The sequence below is a fragment of the Sphaerodactylus townsendi genome, linkage group LG08 (assembly GCF_021028975.2).
Source record: "Sphaerodactylus townsendi isolate TG3544 linkage group LG08, MPM_Stown_v2.3, whole genome shotgun sequence".
Taxonomy (NCBI): domain Eukaryota; kingdom Metazoa; phylum Chordata; class Lepidosauria; order Squamata; family Sphaerodactylidae; genus Sphaerodactylus; species Sphaerodactylus townsendi.
Genome location: NC_059432.1, coordinates 100,273,531 through 100,288,442, shown reverse-complemented (window position 1 = coordinate 100,288,442; position 14,912 = coordinate 100,273,531). Strand labels below are relative to the sequence as shown.

The following is a 14,912-nucleotide window of genomic DNA, read 5'->3' as shown; positions in this document are numbered from 1 at the left end:
TATGGAATTATATTTTAACTGTTGTGCACCGCCCTGAGCCCTTTGTGGGAGGGCAGTTGAAAAATTAAATTACTGGGGGGTGTGGCACATTAAACAAAAAAGTCTTCACATTCTGTCAAAAAAAAAACACCAATAAAGGGAGACAGATGAATGTCTCAGGAGAGGGAGTTCCAAAATTTTGGTGTCATGACAGAGTTTCTCCAGTTGCTACCCGTCTAGCTTCAGATGGTTGGGGCAACTGAAGCAGGGACTCTGAGGATAACCAGATTAAGCACATATGGGAGAAGGTGGTTCTTAAGTTATGCTGGTCCCAAGCTGTACAGCGTTTTAAAGGTCAATACCAGCACCCTGAATTGAGCCTGGAAGCCAGTCTAGAGACTGGCGTCATAATGGTCCCAACAACCCACTCCAGTCAACACTCTGGCTGCAGAATTCTGTATCAACTGTAGCTTCTGGACTGTTTTCAAGGATAGTTCCATCTAGAGCGTACTTCAGTAATCTAATACAGATATTACCAGGGCATAAAACATGGTAGCAAGATCTTCTCTAACCAGGAACGGTTGCAGCTGGCACACCGCCCAAAGCAGCTAAAAGACACCAGCGTTCACCACTGCCACCTTTTTATCCAATTTGTATGTATGTTCATATTTCCATATGCTCTACTTTCCCTCATAAAAATTTAACTGTGAAATCTCAGTGGGTGTCAATACGATGTATTGGTAGACTGCAGAGATCCAGATCCAAATCCTCATGCCGCCGAGCAGCTCTCTAGCTGACGTCAACCACTCTCCCACCTTAACCTACTAGTTTGAAGAACCATATATGTATTCCTCAGTTGCTACTAGCTATTTTAAAGAAGTTCCAATTCCAATAAGGCTGTATCCTTTTTTTTATCAAGCTAGGGGGAGGGGATAAATATTTCATACAAGCCTACTTTCTGAAACCACATTTCTATCTATCCCATTTTACTATGCTCTTCCTGCAGGGAACTCAGTGGGCCCTTCCGCACACACAAGGCGACTCAGGTTTGACTTGTGTCTGCAGAAATCATTACCTGAGCTCGACTCCTCCATTTTTCCGCACAGCAGCTGACTCATGTCTTCGGAGCCAAGTTCAGAGGCTGGGATCACCTCCTCGCATCTTCCGCTCCTCATTCCCGATTGGCTGCCATTCTATGGCGGGAAATGTGAGTGCACGTCCCTTTTTTCCCATTTACCTACGTAGGAGCTACGTAGGAGGATTTTTTAAAAAGGCGCGCTTCTCGCTGCCGCTACGAGTCTCCCATTCTGCACATGGCTGAAAATACTGCACTGTGATTGGCTGGCTGGCAGAGTTGAGGTGAGGGAGATTCCGCACTCCGCCGGCTTCGGCTTGAGTGCAACCCGAGTTCGCCAGTCAACTCAACTTCCCAGTTGAGCTCGAAAATTTAACGGCGAGAGGGAGGTGAGTCGAGTCAGACACGAGTCCGACGCTATTGCTGTGCAGAGTACCCGGGTCAGACCCAAGTCGATCTAAGGTCGAATCCTACAGTGCGGAAAGGGCCAGTGTAGCACACACAGATCTCTGCTAGTCCAGTTTATCCTCACAAAAGAGCGAATCTGGCCCAAGTGGGAACTGGAATCTGGCCCAAGTGGGAATTGGAGACTGCCTCTCCTAAGCCCAAGTTCTCTAGTCATTCCAACACACTGGCTCAGAGTTGGGTTTTTCAAAAGTTGTGGCATCATTTTCAGAAGTCTCTTGGTAGCTAGCATGGTTTAGGGACTAAATAATAAATGGGAAGACCTGGGTTCAAATCCGTGCTGAGCCAGGGAACTCATTATCTAATCACAGACCAGCTACTCTCTGTTTTTCCCTAACTCTCCATAACCTACTTCGGGGTCCCCAGCCCTTCTGTGCCTGCAAGCACTATTAGAATTCTGACACAGTGTGGTGGGCACAAGCACAAAAATGGTTGCCACAGCAGGTAAAGCCACCCACAAAACATGAGGGGGTTAGGTCAGGCGTGAATCTAACAAACGTTTTCTTGCATACACACAACATACCTTTGGTCACTCAGTGATGATCCTTGTGCTGTGATGGCGGCTGGTGGTGAAGCAACTTTTTGAAAATGAACACAGGCAATCTGATCTCCAATGGCCAACCAGAAGTCTTGCTGGACAAAAGCCCCACCTCGGTAAAAATTCTTAGTTGGCGCAAGGAAAGGTGTTGTGGGGGCCACAATGACGACAGGCCCTGTATTGGAGACCCCAAACCTACATCATAGATTGGATTGTTCTTATGAAACAACTTCTGGGGCTGCCTTGAACGTGGAGCATACTCAACAACAATTACTGTGAAATTACATTTGCAATTATATCAAAAATCCTGCAGTGAATACAATGACAGGAACACCCTGTAGTGAGAATGTTCTATATTTTGAAAGATTTTATTTTGACTTAATACCCTCCCTCCCTGGCCCAAGGTGAAATTCAGGGTGGCTAACACGCATATTTAATATTCATAATAAAATACTGTATCAACAAATTAACAGAATGTACTAAAACGTTCCATATCATAATTTCTCAGATGGCTAATTCAGGAGCTCATCACCCACAGAGCAAACCATCTCTTTGCTCCAGTTTAAGCATCTATAGGAGAGACAGGATGGGGAGTGGTCTCGGGGATGAGTCAGCAGGGTGATGCAGCAATCTCAAGGATGCTTGGAAAGGTTAGTCTGAGTCGGCTGACAGTTGCTGAACTAGACAGGTCAATTGTACCAGAATGTAGTTTTTGATGCTATGAGGACCAAGGATACTAAGGGGCTTTCCGCACTGACGGAGTTGTACTGGTTTCTATCTAGGTTCACCTCAGTGTATCCACACTGCAACTGAGCTCAACGTTGTTTTGTCTCAGTTCCACCCCCTCAGAACTGCAACATCCCTGTCGCAGTTATGAACTGCACCTTTCTGCTGGAACAAGGTTGATACCGCTTCGAAGTGCTGATGCATCGAAACGACACCTCATCCATTCAACCAATCAGGAGCCGCTTTTGTGGCATGCACAGAAAGGGAGAGTCGTGGCGGGCATGTAACTGTAAAAACTGTAAAAAAAAAGACAGCTCCCGTTTCCCAAGGTAACAAAAGCTCCAATCACGATCGAGGAGCGAAACAGGCACCAAGATGATCCCGCCCACTTAGGGGACCAAGTAAGTTGCTGTGCGGACAGTCTGGAATCGCCCCCCACTGAAGGAAACTGAGTCGACCTTAGCTCCCTTCTGTAGTGCGGAAAGCCCCTAAAAGAACCAGTGTGGTATAGTGGTCAAAGTGTAGGACCAGGATCCATCACATTCACATTTGAATTTCCTCTCTGCTTGTGGAAGCACCCTGGGTAACCTTGGGCCAATCACACCCTCTAAGCCTAACCTATCTTATGGTTTTTAGGAGGGCAAAATGGAGAATGATGTAAGCCACTTGGGGTTGCTTTGGGGAGGAAATGAAGTGAATAAAACAACTCCACCAGCTTCAGTTGTCGTCGATGAAAAGTGACACCAAGTCACAACTGACTTACAGGAATCCCATAAGAGCGTTTTCCACATGAACCACATATCCTGGGATAAGGAGGTGAAACATCCCAGTTCAGCCATGACGTCCACATCACTTCTGGGTCTAACTCGGGCCTGCCCCACAAGATTTCCCTTATCCTGGGGTTTCCAAAAAATGATAAATTGGCGGTTCTTAAAAAAACCTGCAACGCTCCCCCTCCCGTGCAAACACTGTGAGGGACGGACCAGTTTATTTTCCCCGTATCACCGCCTGCAGCCAATTAGAACATTGGAAAAATGGGACAGTTCGCACATGCGCGGCAACGTTAGTGAGGAAAATGAAACTAAACTGGGGTCATGCATAATCCCCTGGAGTTCTTCCTCCCGGCCTGAAAGCGCTGCCAGGCTGTTGTGCAGAGGGAGAAACCGAGATACAAACATCTCGGTATGTATGACAAGGTTTTCAAGGCATGAGAAGTTAAGAGGTGATTTACTAATGCCTGCCTCTGCATAGCGACCCTGATATTCTTGGTGGTTTCCCATCCAAGCACTGATCAGGGCTGGACTAAACACGACCATCTTAATTTTTATCCATCCTGACCAAGAAGACCTAATCTTTTTGTTTGTTTTGGTGGGTATCACTGCAATGCTATTGGGTAACGAGAGGGCCACTTTAATGAGTATCTGCTCCTCTGGTGTCCTTTCCAGTTCTGCAGTTTGGTTTATTTTCTTCTCGTGTGCACATGCCCGCTCACGCACACAGAGGCACCATCTCAACATGGCACACAAGGCATCCTCTTCTCACGTAAGATCAGACTGTCAAGTATCCTGTTTTCAAACACGATTTTAAAAGACTGTATGCAAGCCAGCATCATATCAAAATATATTTTATTCTGGACCTCTTTCAGATCTGATTCAAATTACACTTGTCAGAGCAATACAATGCAAAGGGGTAAAATTGCAACAGAAAATGTGCCTAGAAAGGGATGAAGAAAGGGTTTCGGAGGACAAAATCATGGTGATGTGGAACCAAAGTACATCATAAAAGGTGAGATCAACGGGTCCAGGACAGTATAGAACATCTATATCAGTTTTCTGTAGACAATAAAATCATGAAAACTGAACAATAAAAAGTTTTTTTTTCTGAACAAGTAAAAAAGAAAAAAAGAAAACCTTTAATGGGCTGGTTTTACATTTTACAACATTTGTTATTTAACTGGATAGATAACCGAAGAAATGATGTAGACATTTTAAATCCAGTGCTATAAGTAGGCTCACAGAATTAGACCCAAAAGATTTGCAACTCCAAAGAATTGGAACCTGTTTTACAACTACAATGTCAAAGTCAGGAGAGAGAGAGAAGACAGAGAGAGATTATTTTTTTTGGATTATAGGTGACTGACTTGCTTACTGTGGCCTGTCGAGAAACAAAGACTGCAAAATTACGTGGGAGAAGCAACAGCAAAGCAGATCGGTTTCCTGAATTTATCCACAAAAGGCAACAAAAAAGAGAGGGAAAGTAAAAAAGAATTAAAAACTCAACATATTTTTAAATGGTTTTGTTATCCTCAACGCTGGGAACTGAAAGGGACTCGAGAATTTGGGCTGTGTCACGATACTGACTTAACCACCCCTGCACCCCTGAGACCTGAAATTGTCAAGGATCCATGCATTTCTGGGTTTAAACAAAGCAAGTTTCTATGGAACAGAACTGGAAGCCTAAACTGGAGAAGCAAACGAAACTGCAGAAATGTCTTCATCCTGATTACAGCATGGGTCAAGGCTCTGGATGGCAAATCTGTGTGCTGTCCTCGAAAAACGGGCCTGTCCACAGTGACTTCAATTCAACTCACAAGTACCAAGTCTTGAAGTGCAACCCCCCCCCCCCAAACTCCTCCAAAAAGAGCCCCTTTTACAGGTTCAATGTATAACTGTGCCCATGGATGCCACCACACAAAACGACTGCTGTCAATTGCAGCGTAGACTGGGGAAGCAAAGTCAGAATCCCACATGGGATGAAATCTGGGTGTCGTACATATTGTAAGGGTTGTAACATACTCAGCCGTCCCTTAAAAAGAACTGCTCCTAACATGTGCCACAATGCTGCCCCCTTCTGGAGAAGTATAATAAAAGGTTGTTTCCTGCAAATTTCTGAAGTAATCTGTAAAAAATACCCGCCAGGCAACATTGATTTCATTGCTTTCCTTTTGATGGTCAGCCACGGTACTGGGCCAATAACATAAGGATAAGGATCTCTCTTGTATTTTCAGGAAATGCAAATAGCCACAACGTTTATTTCTCTTTCAAATTAATTATCAGCACGATTTCTGAGCAGAGAAAGAGGAACATGCTTCAGAACCTTTGATTTTTTAAAAAAAACTGTAATAAAGCTTAGTTTGCAACGTGATGTAATTTCTCCCCCCGAAAGGGTTCAAATGCACTCATATGTCAGCCGCAAAACAAAACAAAAATGCATAGCGCCATCCCACGTATACATATTCACACTCTGGAGCTTGATGTTATCTGAAATATCCTGCCAGGATCGAAGCCACATAGAGAGGCAACCAGGAAAGAAAATTAAAGATAGTTCTCTGTTCTGTCTCCACAGGTGAGTCTAGGTTAGCAGCAAGTTTCACTTTGTTTCGTTCAGATGTGAAGTGGTGCAAGCTAATTTTCTCACACTGAATGATATGCTATGAGAATAAGCACGGCAATATGGAAGTAAACTTCCGTAACCATACATCTGAAATCGCCTGGCATGTTTAGAATTGCAGGTGATACGAGCCCCTTTCCAACATTCAATAGCACATGTATAGGTTATTGACAACCATGGGAGATCTTGAAGACTTCCGCACCTAACCAGCAATGAGCCGCCTGCAGGCAAAACAATGCCATAATGACATCTACCATGCATCTGGACCTGAAGCTACAAAATACACACTCCTGACCCATTTTGCCAACAAGCTTCAACCGAGCTGTCCTATGACAGCATTATTTTGGTTTCATGATATATACCAGGCCTTTTCCCATCTTACTTTCTGCCCTTTGCTCTAAAACTCCTTCCTATTAGGGTAATGGGTTTCCTTTCATTCATTGGTGTTACTTCACTGTTCCAAATGGCCACACAGTCGCTCCTATTAGTTGTTGTTTTTAAATTGGGGGGGGGGGACACCCATTAACAGAGATAGCAAGAATGAGCCAATCAGGAAGGAAAAAAATTTGAAAAGTTGGCCCTCATCCATTTCTCATCAAGTTATCAGTGTCAATCCATTCTGGATTCTCTAGGACAGATCTAGACAATGTCTGCCTATCACAAATCACTAGGCCTGAAAATAAACATGTTTACACACAAACATAACCTTTCACATTCCAGGGATTCCTGTTTGTCAACTGGAATTTAATGGAAGCAAAAAAAAAGAATCTTCTAAACTAGGAAAGCAAACTCCATTAACATGCAACAAAATATGCATTACAAGAGTTCCAAAATTTCATTTTTCAATTAATAAAAAATCTGCAATAAGCAAACCTAACCAGAGTCAAGGTGGCCTTTTCATTCCATGCATGGATTTTAACTCAAGAACGTTACACCTTGGAAAACGTATTTTGCATTTGCTGTAGCCTCGGTGTGGTGGATGCACTTACAGACCTGGGTGGAAGGGATACTTAAATCCACCAGACACTGCCTCATCTTCACAACGGTTGAGTTTGGAAATGGTAGCAAAAGGATTGTAGCAGCGATAATGGAATCGACTGCCCACCCCCTTGCAAGGTTCTCGATCTGTCCATACATTGACTACCAATTGGCACTAGAGAAGTTCCAGCCCAGGGTCCACACCTATCAGCTCTGTCAGCATGGCCAATTGGCCATGCTGACAGAGGCTGATGGGAATTGTAGTTCCTGAACATCTGGAGAGCCGCAGGTTCCCTACCCCTGCTTTAGACCTACCCTGTATCTTGCATCTCCTACAGAAGGAGAGGAAGTCTGATCAAAACTGGAACAGCATTGTGGCACATGGCTAGCAGGAAAATGGGCCTCAGACAAGCTAAAGTCCTACGTCTCTGAAGCAGTGGGAAAAGCTCTTTTGCATTTCACACAAGCTCCACAACCTTCCACAAAAAGATCGCAAAAACTTGCTCCAACTCTGTTTCCCCACATGGCTCACATTACTGGGGTGTCCCAGTACGCCAATGTCACTGGTAGATCAGCATCTATGGGGTGTGGCTCTGGATTATAATCCTGCACTCAGTGGAGAATGCTTACAACAGCCAATCACTTGAGCTGGGGTTAACCCTGTCAAGCTGGGTGCACAGTCACAATTTAGATGTTTGGCTCAAGCAAATAAGTACCTTTGGGGCGGGGGGCGGGGCGGGGGGGAAGCCCTCACGTCCAGAATCTTTCCCCCATCTCCCATGAAAGGTTGAGAATCTTGACCCCGAGTGGTGTTCTTGAATTATGTTAAAATAATGTTAATGAAAGTGGGAGTAAAGAAGGGAAATAAGCCCAGGATTTGGTGATAATGAAGCTTCAACATCTTCTAACATGCTGCATCATACTTAAATGGCTAGAATCAAAGTCACAAACAAAAGCAGCTAAAAATTACAAAACCAGAAGTGTGAACGTTGCTGTGGGAAAAATTTGCAGCTGTGTCAAAAGAATTTAACACCATCTCTTTTCTTTTCCTTTTTCAGTTCCTCTGAAACAGCTGTTCAATAGCTTGTACAGGGCGGGAAAAAACCGAATAGACTGTCCGTATCAAAATACAAAAGTACTATTAAGAATCGTCTCTGACTTTTTGAAGTTTTAATTCAGTGCAATTGACATTAAGTGTTGCTAAAAGGAAAGGGGGAAACGCCGTTTAAATATACTTTAAAAAAAACAACAACCCACCAAAACACACATTTGTGTCTATTCCTGGGAGCACAGTTTAAAATTATTGCACAGATTTTTTATTTTTTACATTTTAAAACCTTTTAATTTCTTTTTCAATAATGACAGAGGTCAGCCACAGTCCTGTACCTCCAGCAATAAAAAGCAAGATTTTCAAGTGCCAATACTCAGCTTACATATTGTAATTCACAGGAAAACTGTCCTGAACATCTTGAGTCTATTCTCAAAACTCTACAAATGGCTGGTACAGAACCATAACAGATGAGTGCCCTAGTAGATACAAATCCTCCTCTTTTTTCCTCACAATGGTCTGTATAAGAGTATAATACCCCATTAGTAATAACTGGGGTGTGCATATTAAAAACAGGCTAAAATGGTTACCGTGCTTTACAGGCTGAATTTGACTTGCTTCGTGGGTGTGGAAACATAGATCTGCATTGAAAGGACAGCCTGGTTGAAAAGGGCAACAAGATGTTTTCTCTGCATTAGCTGAATTTACAGTGAGCTATTAAAAAAAGGTCAGAAGTGACACATTACGGAGGGACACAGCACTGCCGCTGAAAATGGCAGGCCTGCGTCACGTCCTTCCCCCTTCTACAGTGTTAAATTCAACTTACAGGACATCAGTCGTTACGATGAGTATTTCCCTGCCTGACTAGCTAAGGGCATCGGACAGGGAAACATATATCATAATGATATCCAGAAATAGGTAATGTTGAACCAGAAGTTGCAGAGGAGAAGGGAGTAGCTCAACGCAGGACTGCCACTTCCCAAGGCAGCGCTGTGTCCTTCGCAATGCATGCGTCCAACTACAGAGAGGAAAACACCCGGATTTGAAGTACGGCTTTTGCGAACCAGTTCACTGACACTGCAACGGCAATATAAAATCTTCTGCAAAGCTACTGAATATAAAATTGCTCTTTTAAGTAAAAATTGGGCGAAATGTTAAAAACCAGACAATCTCCCTTGAAGAAAAACTGACAGCTGCGAGAAACGTGATGCAAGGAGAATATTGGCCAAAGTCCACCTGCACACTATTCTTTTACCAAAAAAAGGACCCTGTGACTGTTATTCCTTTTAATCAATGGTGTACGCAAACGACTGTTTGCCAGCGATGGCTCCGGCCATGAAAAAAGGAAATGCGACACCTGTTATTGGAAACAAAACACAAGATATAGTAGTGACCCTTCCCCCCCCCCACCCCGAAAAACAAATAGCAGCGTATGTTTATCCTAAATTGGGGAGGAAAAATAAATGTCACAAGCACATTAAAAAAAAATAGGGGTTGGGAGCAGCAGGGTGAGATTAGTGCAAGACATTTTCTTTTTGTTTTACAGAAGCTCCATCACGCAATACTAAAATAAACTTGAAGCAAGTCCTTTGAGGAAAGCAGCTCCCCTCCCCCTTTCCTTTGAGACCTAAGAGGCCCCACCCCACTCATTGGACACTCTGCCAATAAAAGTCTTATTGAGTAAAAGCTGCATTCCACACACACCCTTCCTCACCCCCCAATTTGTTTCCAGTGGATCTTTAGGGACTACACTTCTTGCCTCTTTACGGAAGTATTAGCAAAGAGACAGCAAAGCTTATTCTTAGTCAAATGAAAGAGAGAGGAGGGGGAAAAACCCTTTTATTTTGGAATTTGGTCAGACTAGGCATCTAAGCGCGACACTCTCATAGAAGCTGCGGCAGGGAAATTTAAACATGGGGAAAAACCCTTCCTCCCTTCTCCACTGTTGCTCTGTCGATTCAAAGGAACTGAAAAAAAATAATGCTTTGATATTATAGCTGTCTGATGTTTGAAGCACACCTGCCGTGGAGGACTGAGTTTACTCACGCCCTACGAAACATCAAGCTATTTTCTATGTTCGAGCATACAGGCGGGATTATCAGTATGCAGACAGAACTCAAATGCATGAACAGAGGAGGATGGAAACGCCATGGGAAGAGGGCACGGTGCTGCCCAATCGTCCCACGTCTGCACAAAACCTATTTTTGCTCGGACCTATTTTTCGCCCTCGCCTTATCTTTGCTTCTTTTGAATGTGTCTGTTCTGCAGAACTGTGCCTTGAGTAAGAAACGACTGCTTTGGGGGAGGTGGGGGGGGGGGCTGTTGCCATCACAAAGAATCCCCCTCCCCCGCCCCGCGGGCTTCCACGAACACAGTTTAAAGGAAGATGAAACGTCACGCTTCAAACGCTCCCGTTTTCCCTCCCCTTTCCGTCTATATCCGCAATGCACTCCAGATGTCTGTGTCTTTAAAAATAACACATTCAAAGAACTGCTGCAAATCCCCCCCCCCTTTTTTTTTTCAATTCTGCATCAAAAGAACCACCGCTGGAAAAAAAACAGTTCAGGCCTGCTTTTCTGCATTAATAAAAACCATACAGGGTTGACGGGGGGCAGGGAGAGAAAGAGGTTTGAAAAGCAATGAACGAACTAATGTCTGCAGGAGTGTGGAAGTCCATTTTTCCCCTGTACACGATAAACTCATCGCCTATTGAAAGAAAAGCCCAAAAGAGGGGGGGGGGGGAAGAGAAGGAAACAAATCCCATCTTTCAAAGCATCAGAGAGGATGAAAGGGGGCAGGGGAGTAGAAAACAACAATGGCAGACAGTTGTAGCTTTCCCCATTTTGGTACACTGAATGGTCTTGCTGTTGTACAGTCATGTTTCTCTCTCTCTTGTCCTGGATGGTTTTGTTTATTTTCCCCCCCCATATCCAAAATGCCTATATGTTATTTTGGGAGGGGGGGGGAATGGGGGGGAGACAGCAGATTTCCAGCACTTGGTGAACAGGCTTCACAAGCTGTGACAAAACTCTGTCATCATCTTCTTCTGGGTGTAATCTTTTTTTTTTAGAAAAATTGTTTGTTTGTTTGTTAATATACAGTATATGTATATAATTCTTTCGGGTTTGGCTGAAGTGGACTGGCCATGGTTCAGTTGGGACTATAGCAGTACATGGGTCAAGGGGACAGTCATTTTGGCTATGTACACATTCATAGTCGGTCCATGGCTTCCAACTAGTAGCGCTATTTCCGGAGGTCTAGTACGCAAACCTGCAAAGGGGGAGAAAAGAAGATGCCCGGTCAGAAAGGTGATGATTGCCGAGTGGGTTCACCATTACAAATGACTGCTTTAAAGGGTTAAATAAACACTGCAGAAGAGAGGGGTGGGGCGACAGCTCAGTGGTCCAGCATCTGGTCGGCAGGCAGAAGGTCCCAAGTTCAATCCCCGACATCTCCCATGAGAATGATTAATGAGCAGGTGATGTGAAAAGACCTCTGCCTAAAACCCTGGACAAATTGCCAATAGTTTAGCGTAGACGGCACTGACCTTGGCAGACCAAAGGTCCTGGTGGATCTAAGGAACGTAAGAACATAAGAACAAGCCAGCTGGATCAGACCAGAGTCCATCTAGTCCAGCTCTCTGCTACTCGCAGTGGCCCACCAGGTGCCTTTGGGAGCTCACATGCAGGATGTGAAAGCAATGGCCTTCTGCGGCTGTTGCTCCCGAGCACCTGGACTGTTAAGGCATTTGGAATCTCAGATCAAAGAGGATCAAGATTGGCAGCCATAGATCGACTTCTCCTCCATAAATCTGTTCAAGCCCCTTTTAAAGCTATCCAGGTTGGTGGCCATGACTACCTCCTGTGGCAGCATATTCCAAACACCGATCAAGCACGTTGCGTGCGAAGAAGTGTTTCCCTTTTATTAGTCCCAATTCTTCCCCCCAGCATTTTCAAACCTTTAGATACCCCCCCTAAGCTTCTAGTATTGTGAGAAAGAGAGAAAAATTTCTCTCTGTCAACATTTTCTACCCCATGCATAATTTTATAGACTTCAATCATATCCCCCCTCAGCCGTCTCCTCTCCAAACTAAAGAGTCCCAAACGCTGCAGCCTCTCCTCATAGGGAAGGTCCCTCAATCATCCTTGTTGCCCTTCTCTGCACTTTTTCTATCTCTTCAATATCCTTTTTGAGATGCGGCGACCAGAACTGGACACAGTACTCCAAGTGCGGTCGCACCACTGCTTTATATAAGGGCATGACAATCTTTGCAGTTTTATTATCAATTTCTTTGGTTGAACTTCAAACCATTCTAGACGGAAGCCTAACCTGAGGACAGAGCAGATATTGCCATGAAATACTGCTTGCAAATTTTGCCATGGCCCCTGGTGCAAGGAGATGTGCCTGAGCGGCAGAACCACTCTGGGGTGAACCTGCATGTGTAGAACTTTTGTGCCGTATGCAGAAGGTCCCTGATCCATGCCCCCACAACTCCAACTGAAGTCCCAACCTCTTGGGAGTCTGCAGGAACCTTTGGGATACTGAGGATGTGTTGGGCGAAGACACAAAATGGCTGCCGCAGAAGGTGGAGCCAGGCACAAAATGGCTGCCACCGAGCTACCTTCAGTCACTCATGGACGATCCTTGTGCTGTCATGGCAGCTGCTGCTGCCAAACAGCGCCTTCTAAAATCTGCACAACCAATCAAATTTCTAACAGGCAATCAGAAGATTCGCTAGGCAAAAGCCCCGAATGGCCCCACCCACTCTCTAGAAACACTTGGTAAGTGCCAGGAAAGATGTCAGTCAGTCGCACGTACAAAAAAATACACGGTGCCGAGATTCTGGGACAGTCTCGGGTCGAAAGCCAAGTGGGGACTGCCTTGGTGGCACGAGCCCGCATGTCAAACTCTCCTCGTACATGGAAAGCAAATACACCAAGGGAAAGGGTGATTAGTAATGTTACCAACCTCTAGCTGGTAGCTGGGATCGCCTGTTATTACAACTGACCTCCAGGCAACAGAGATCAGTTCCCCTGGAGAAAATGGCGGCTCTGGAAGGTGGACTCTGGGGCATTACCCCACACTGAACTCCACGACCTCTTCAGGCTCCACCCCCAAAATCTGCAGGTATTTCCCGACCTCTTCAGGCTCCACCCCCAAAATCTGCAGGTATTTCCCGACCTCTTCAGGCTCCACCCCCAAAATCTGCAGGTATTTCCCAACCTGGAGCTGGCGACCTTAGTGATTAGCCTAGCCTTCTTCTTTCCACACGTCAAGGAAATCTGGGACATTTAAGCCTTTAGTGAGGGTCTTTGGGAAATCCTTTGCCGAGGGAGCGCTGATGAATTATTCCAGAGGCCCTCGGAACGCTGCCTTGTTTGCTCGCTCCTATGGAGCCCCGCACAAAAAGCGGCTTATTCCATCTGTCCCACTTTTAACGGTTCCTCCAGTTGAAATATAATTCAAAGCACACCTGACATGCGCCTGGCTCTGCCGCGTGACAAGAGGACGAGGGAGGGACGCAGTTACTTACTGAACCATCTGAAGCGCTCGCTCCAACTTTGTCTCCTGCTGCGTTCCAGCAAACCTCAAAAATGCCTCCTGTTCCCCGGTAACTATGAACTAGAGCACCCGTCTAAAAAAAGAGAGAGAGAGAAGGGATGGGGAGAGAAAGGAATGAGACAAGGGTGACATAGCACATGCTTATGAGTTGCTCACCAGTAAGAAGGACGGGTCTTACAGTGATGGCCAAAACAGACATTAAATTGAACCAGATGCCGAGAGATCCATTTTTAACAGGTAAATAGAAGATGGGGGGGGGGGGAGGCCAAGGAGGCTCATATTGTCAGGACGTGCCATCAAAGCGCTGGCTTAGGTGCAAGGACTCACACCTAGCTGTGGGGAGGGGGGAACGGCCTTCACCTTCTGATATGCTAATCATGGATCCTTCTCTTCTCTTTTCTTTCGCTTTCCTTTGATGCTAGCCACTGTAGCAAACTAGAGGCAACCCTGGCGCCTTCCCCAGCGGGAGGGAGGGAGGGGGTGGCAGGCGGCTGAGAACGATTGCTGCGCTGGCCTTGAGATGCTCAACTCCCAAACATCCTTCTTTCCGTTGTGTTATTCTTACATTCCATGGGAATCAGGGAGGGGGGATTTATGGTGGGAACTCTGAGAGGGATAAAGGCAACTGTACTTTCATAGTCTGGCAGAACTGGCTCTCTGAAAGCCAGTTACTAGGTGTTATCAATGAAGACTTCTGATCCAGCATCCAGAGTCCGCTTGTTGACTTCAGTCTCAAAACCTGACATGTATATAGGTTGAGGAGGTTAATTCTCCCTCCCCCTCAATGGAAGAGAGAACAGAAGAGGACAAGTGAGCCTTCTTAGGAAGAGACTTCCAGAGTTTTGATGCTACAGCCAAGAAGGACCTGCCAAATCCGTTCTAGCGCTGTCTCCCCCCAACCCCACCCCTTTTTGTGCCATCAAGTCACAACTGACATGGCAACCTGTAGGGTTTTCAAGACGAAAGATGTTCAGGAACGGTTTGCTAGTGCCTGCCTCAGCCTCATGCCCCTGGTATTCCCTGGAGGTCTCCCATCCAAATTATAACCAGGGTCGACCCTGCTTAGCTTCTGAGATCTGATGAAATCAGGGTACGTTGGTGCTGTCCAAGTCAGGCTAGCCAGTGCCCTATGTGTATCTTAAGTTTCACTG

At 45.3% G+C, this 14,912-nt stretch overlaps 1 protein-coding gene across 4 annotated transcripts in view; it reads right to left on the bottom strand.

Moving 5' to 3' along the window:
- Positions 1 to 8,470: 8,470 nt before the first annotated feature.
- TBL1XR1 (TBL1X/Y related 1) overlaps positions 8,471 to 14,912 on the bottom strand; it is a 235,457-nt gene continuing 229,015 nt past the window's right edge. For all 4 annotated transcript variants that reach the window (XM_048504874.1, XM_048504876.1, XM_048504873.1 and 1 more), the window contains 2 exons: positions 13,733 to 13,834; positions 8,471 to 11,469 (listed from right to left, as the gene is read on the bottom strand). In XM_048504874.1, the coding sequence (XP_048360831.1) occupies positions 11,443 to 11,469; positions 13,733 to 13,834 (129 nt within the window). In that variant the 3' untranslated portion in view covers positions 8,471 to 11,442. The remainder of the gene's footprint in view (positions 11,470 to 13,732; positions 13,835 to 14,912) is intronic.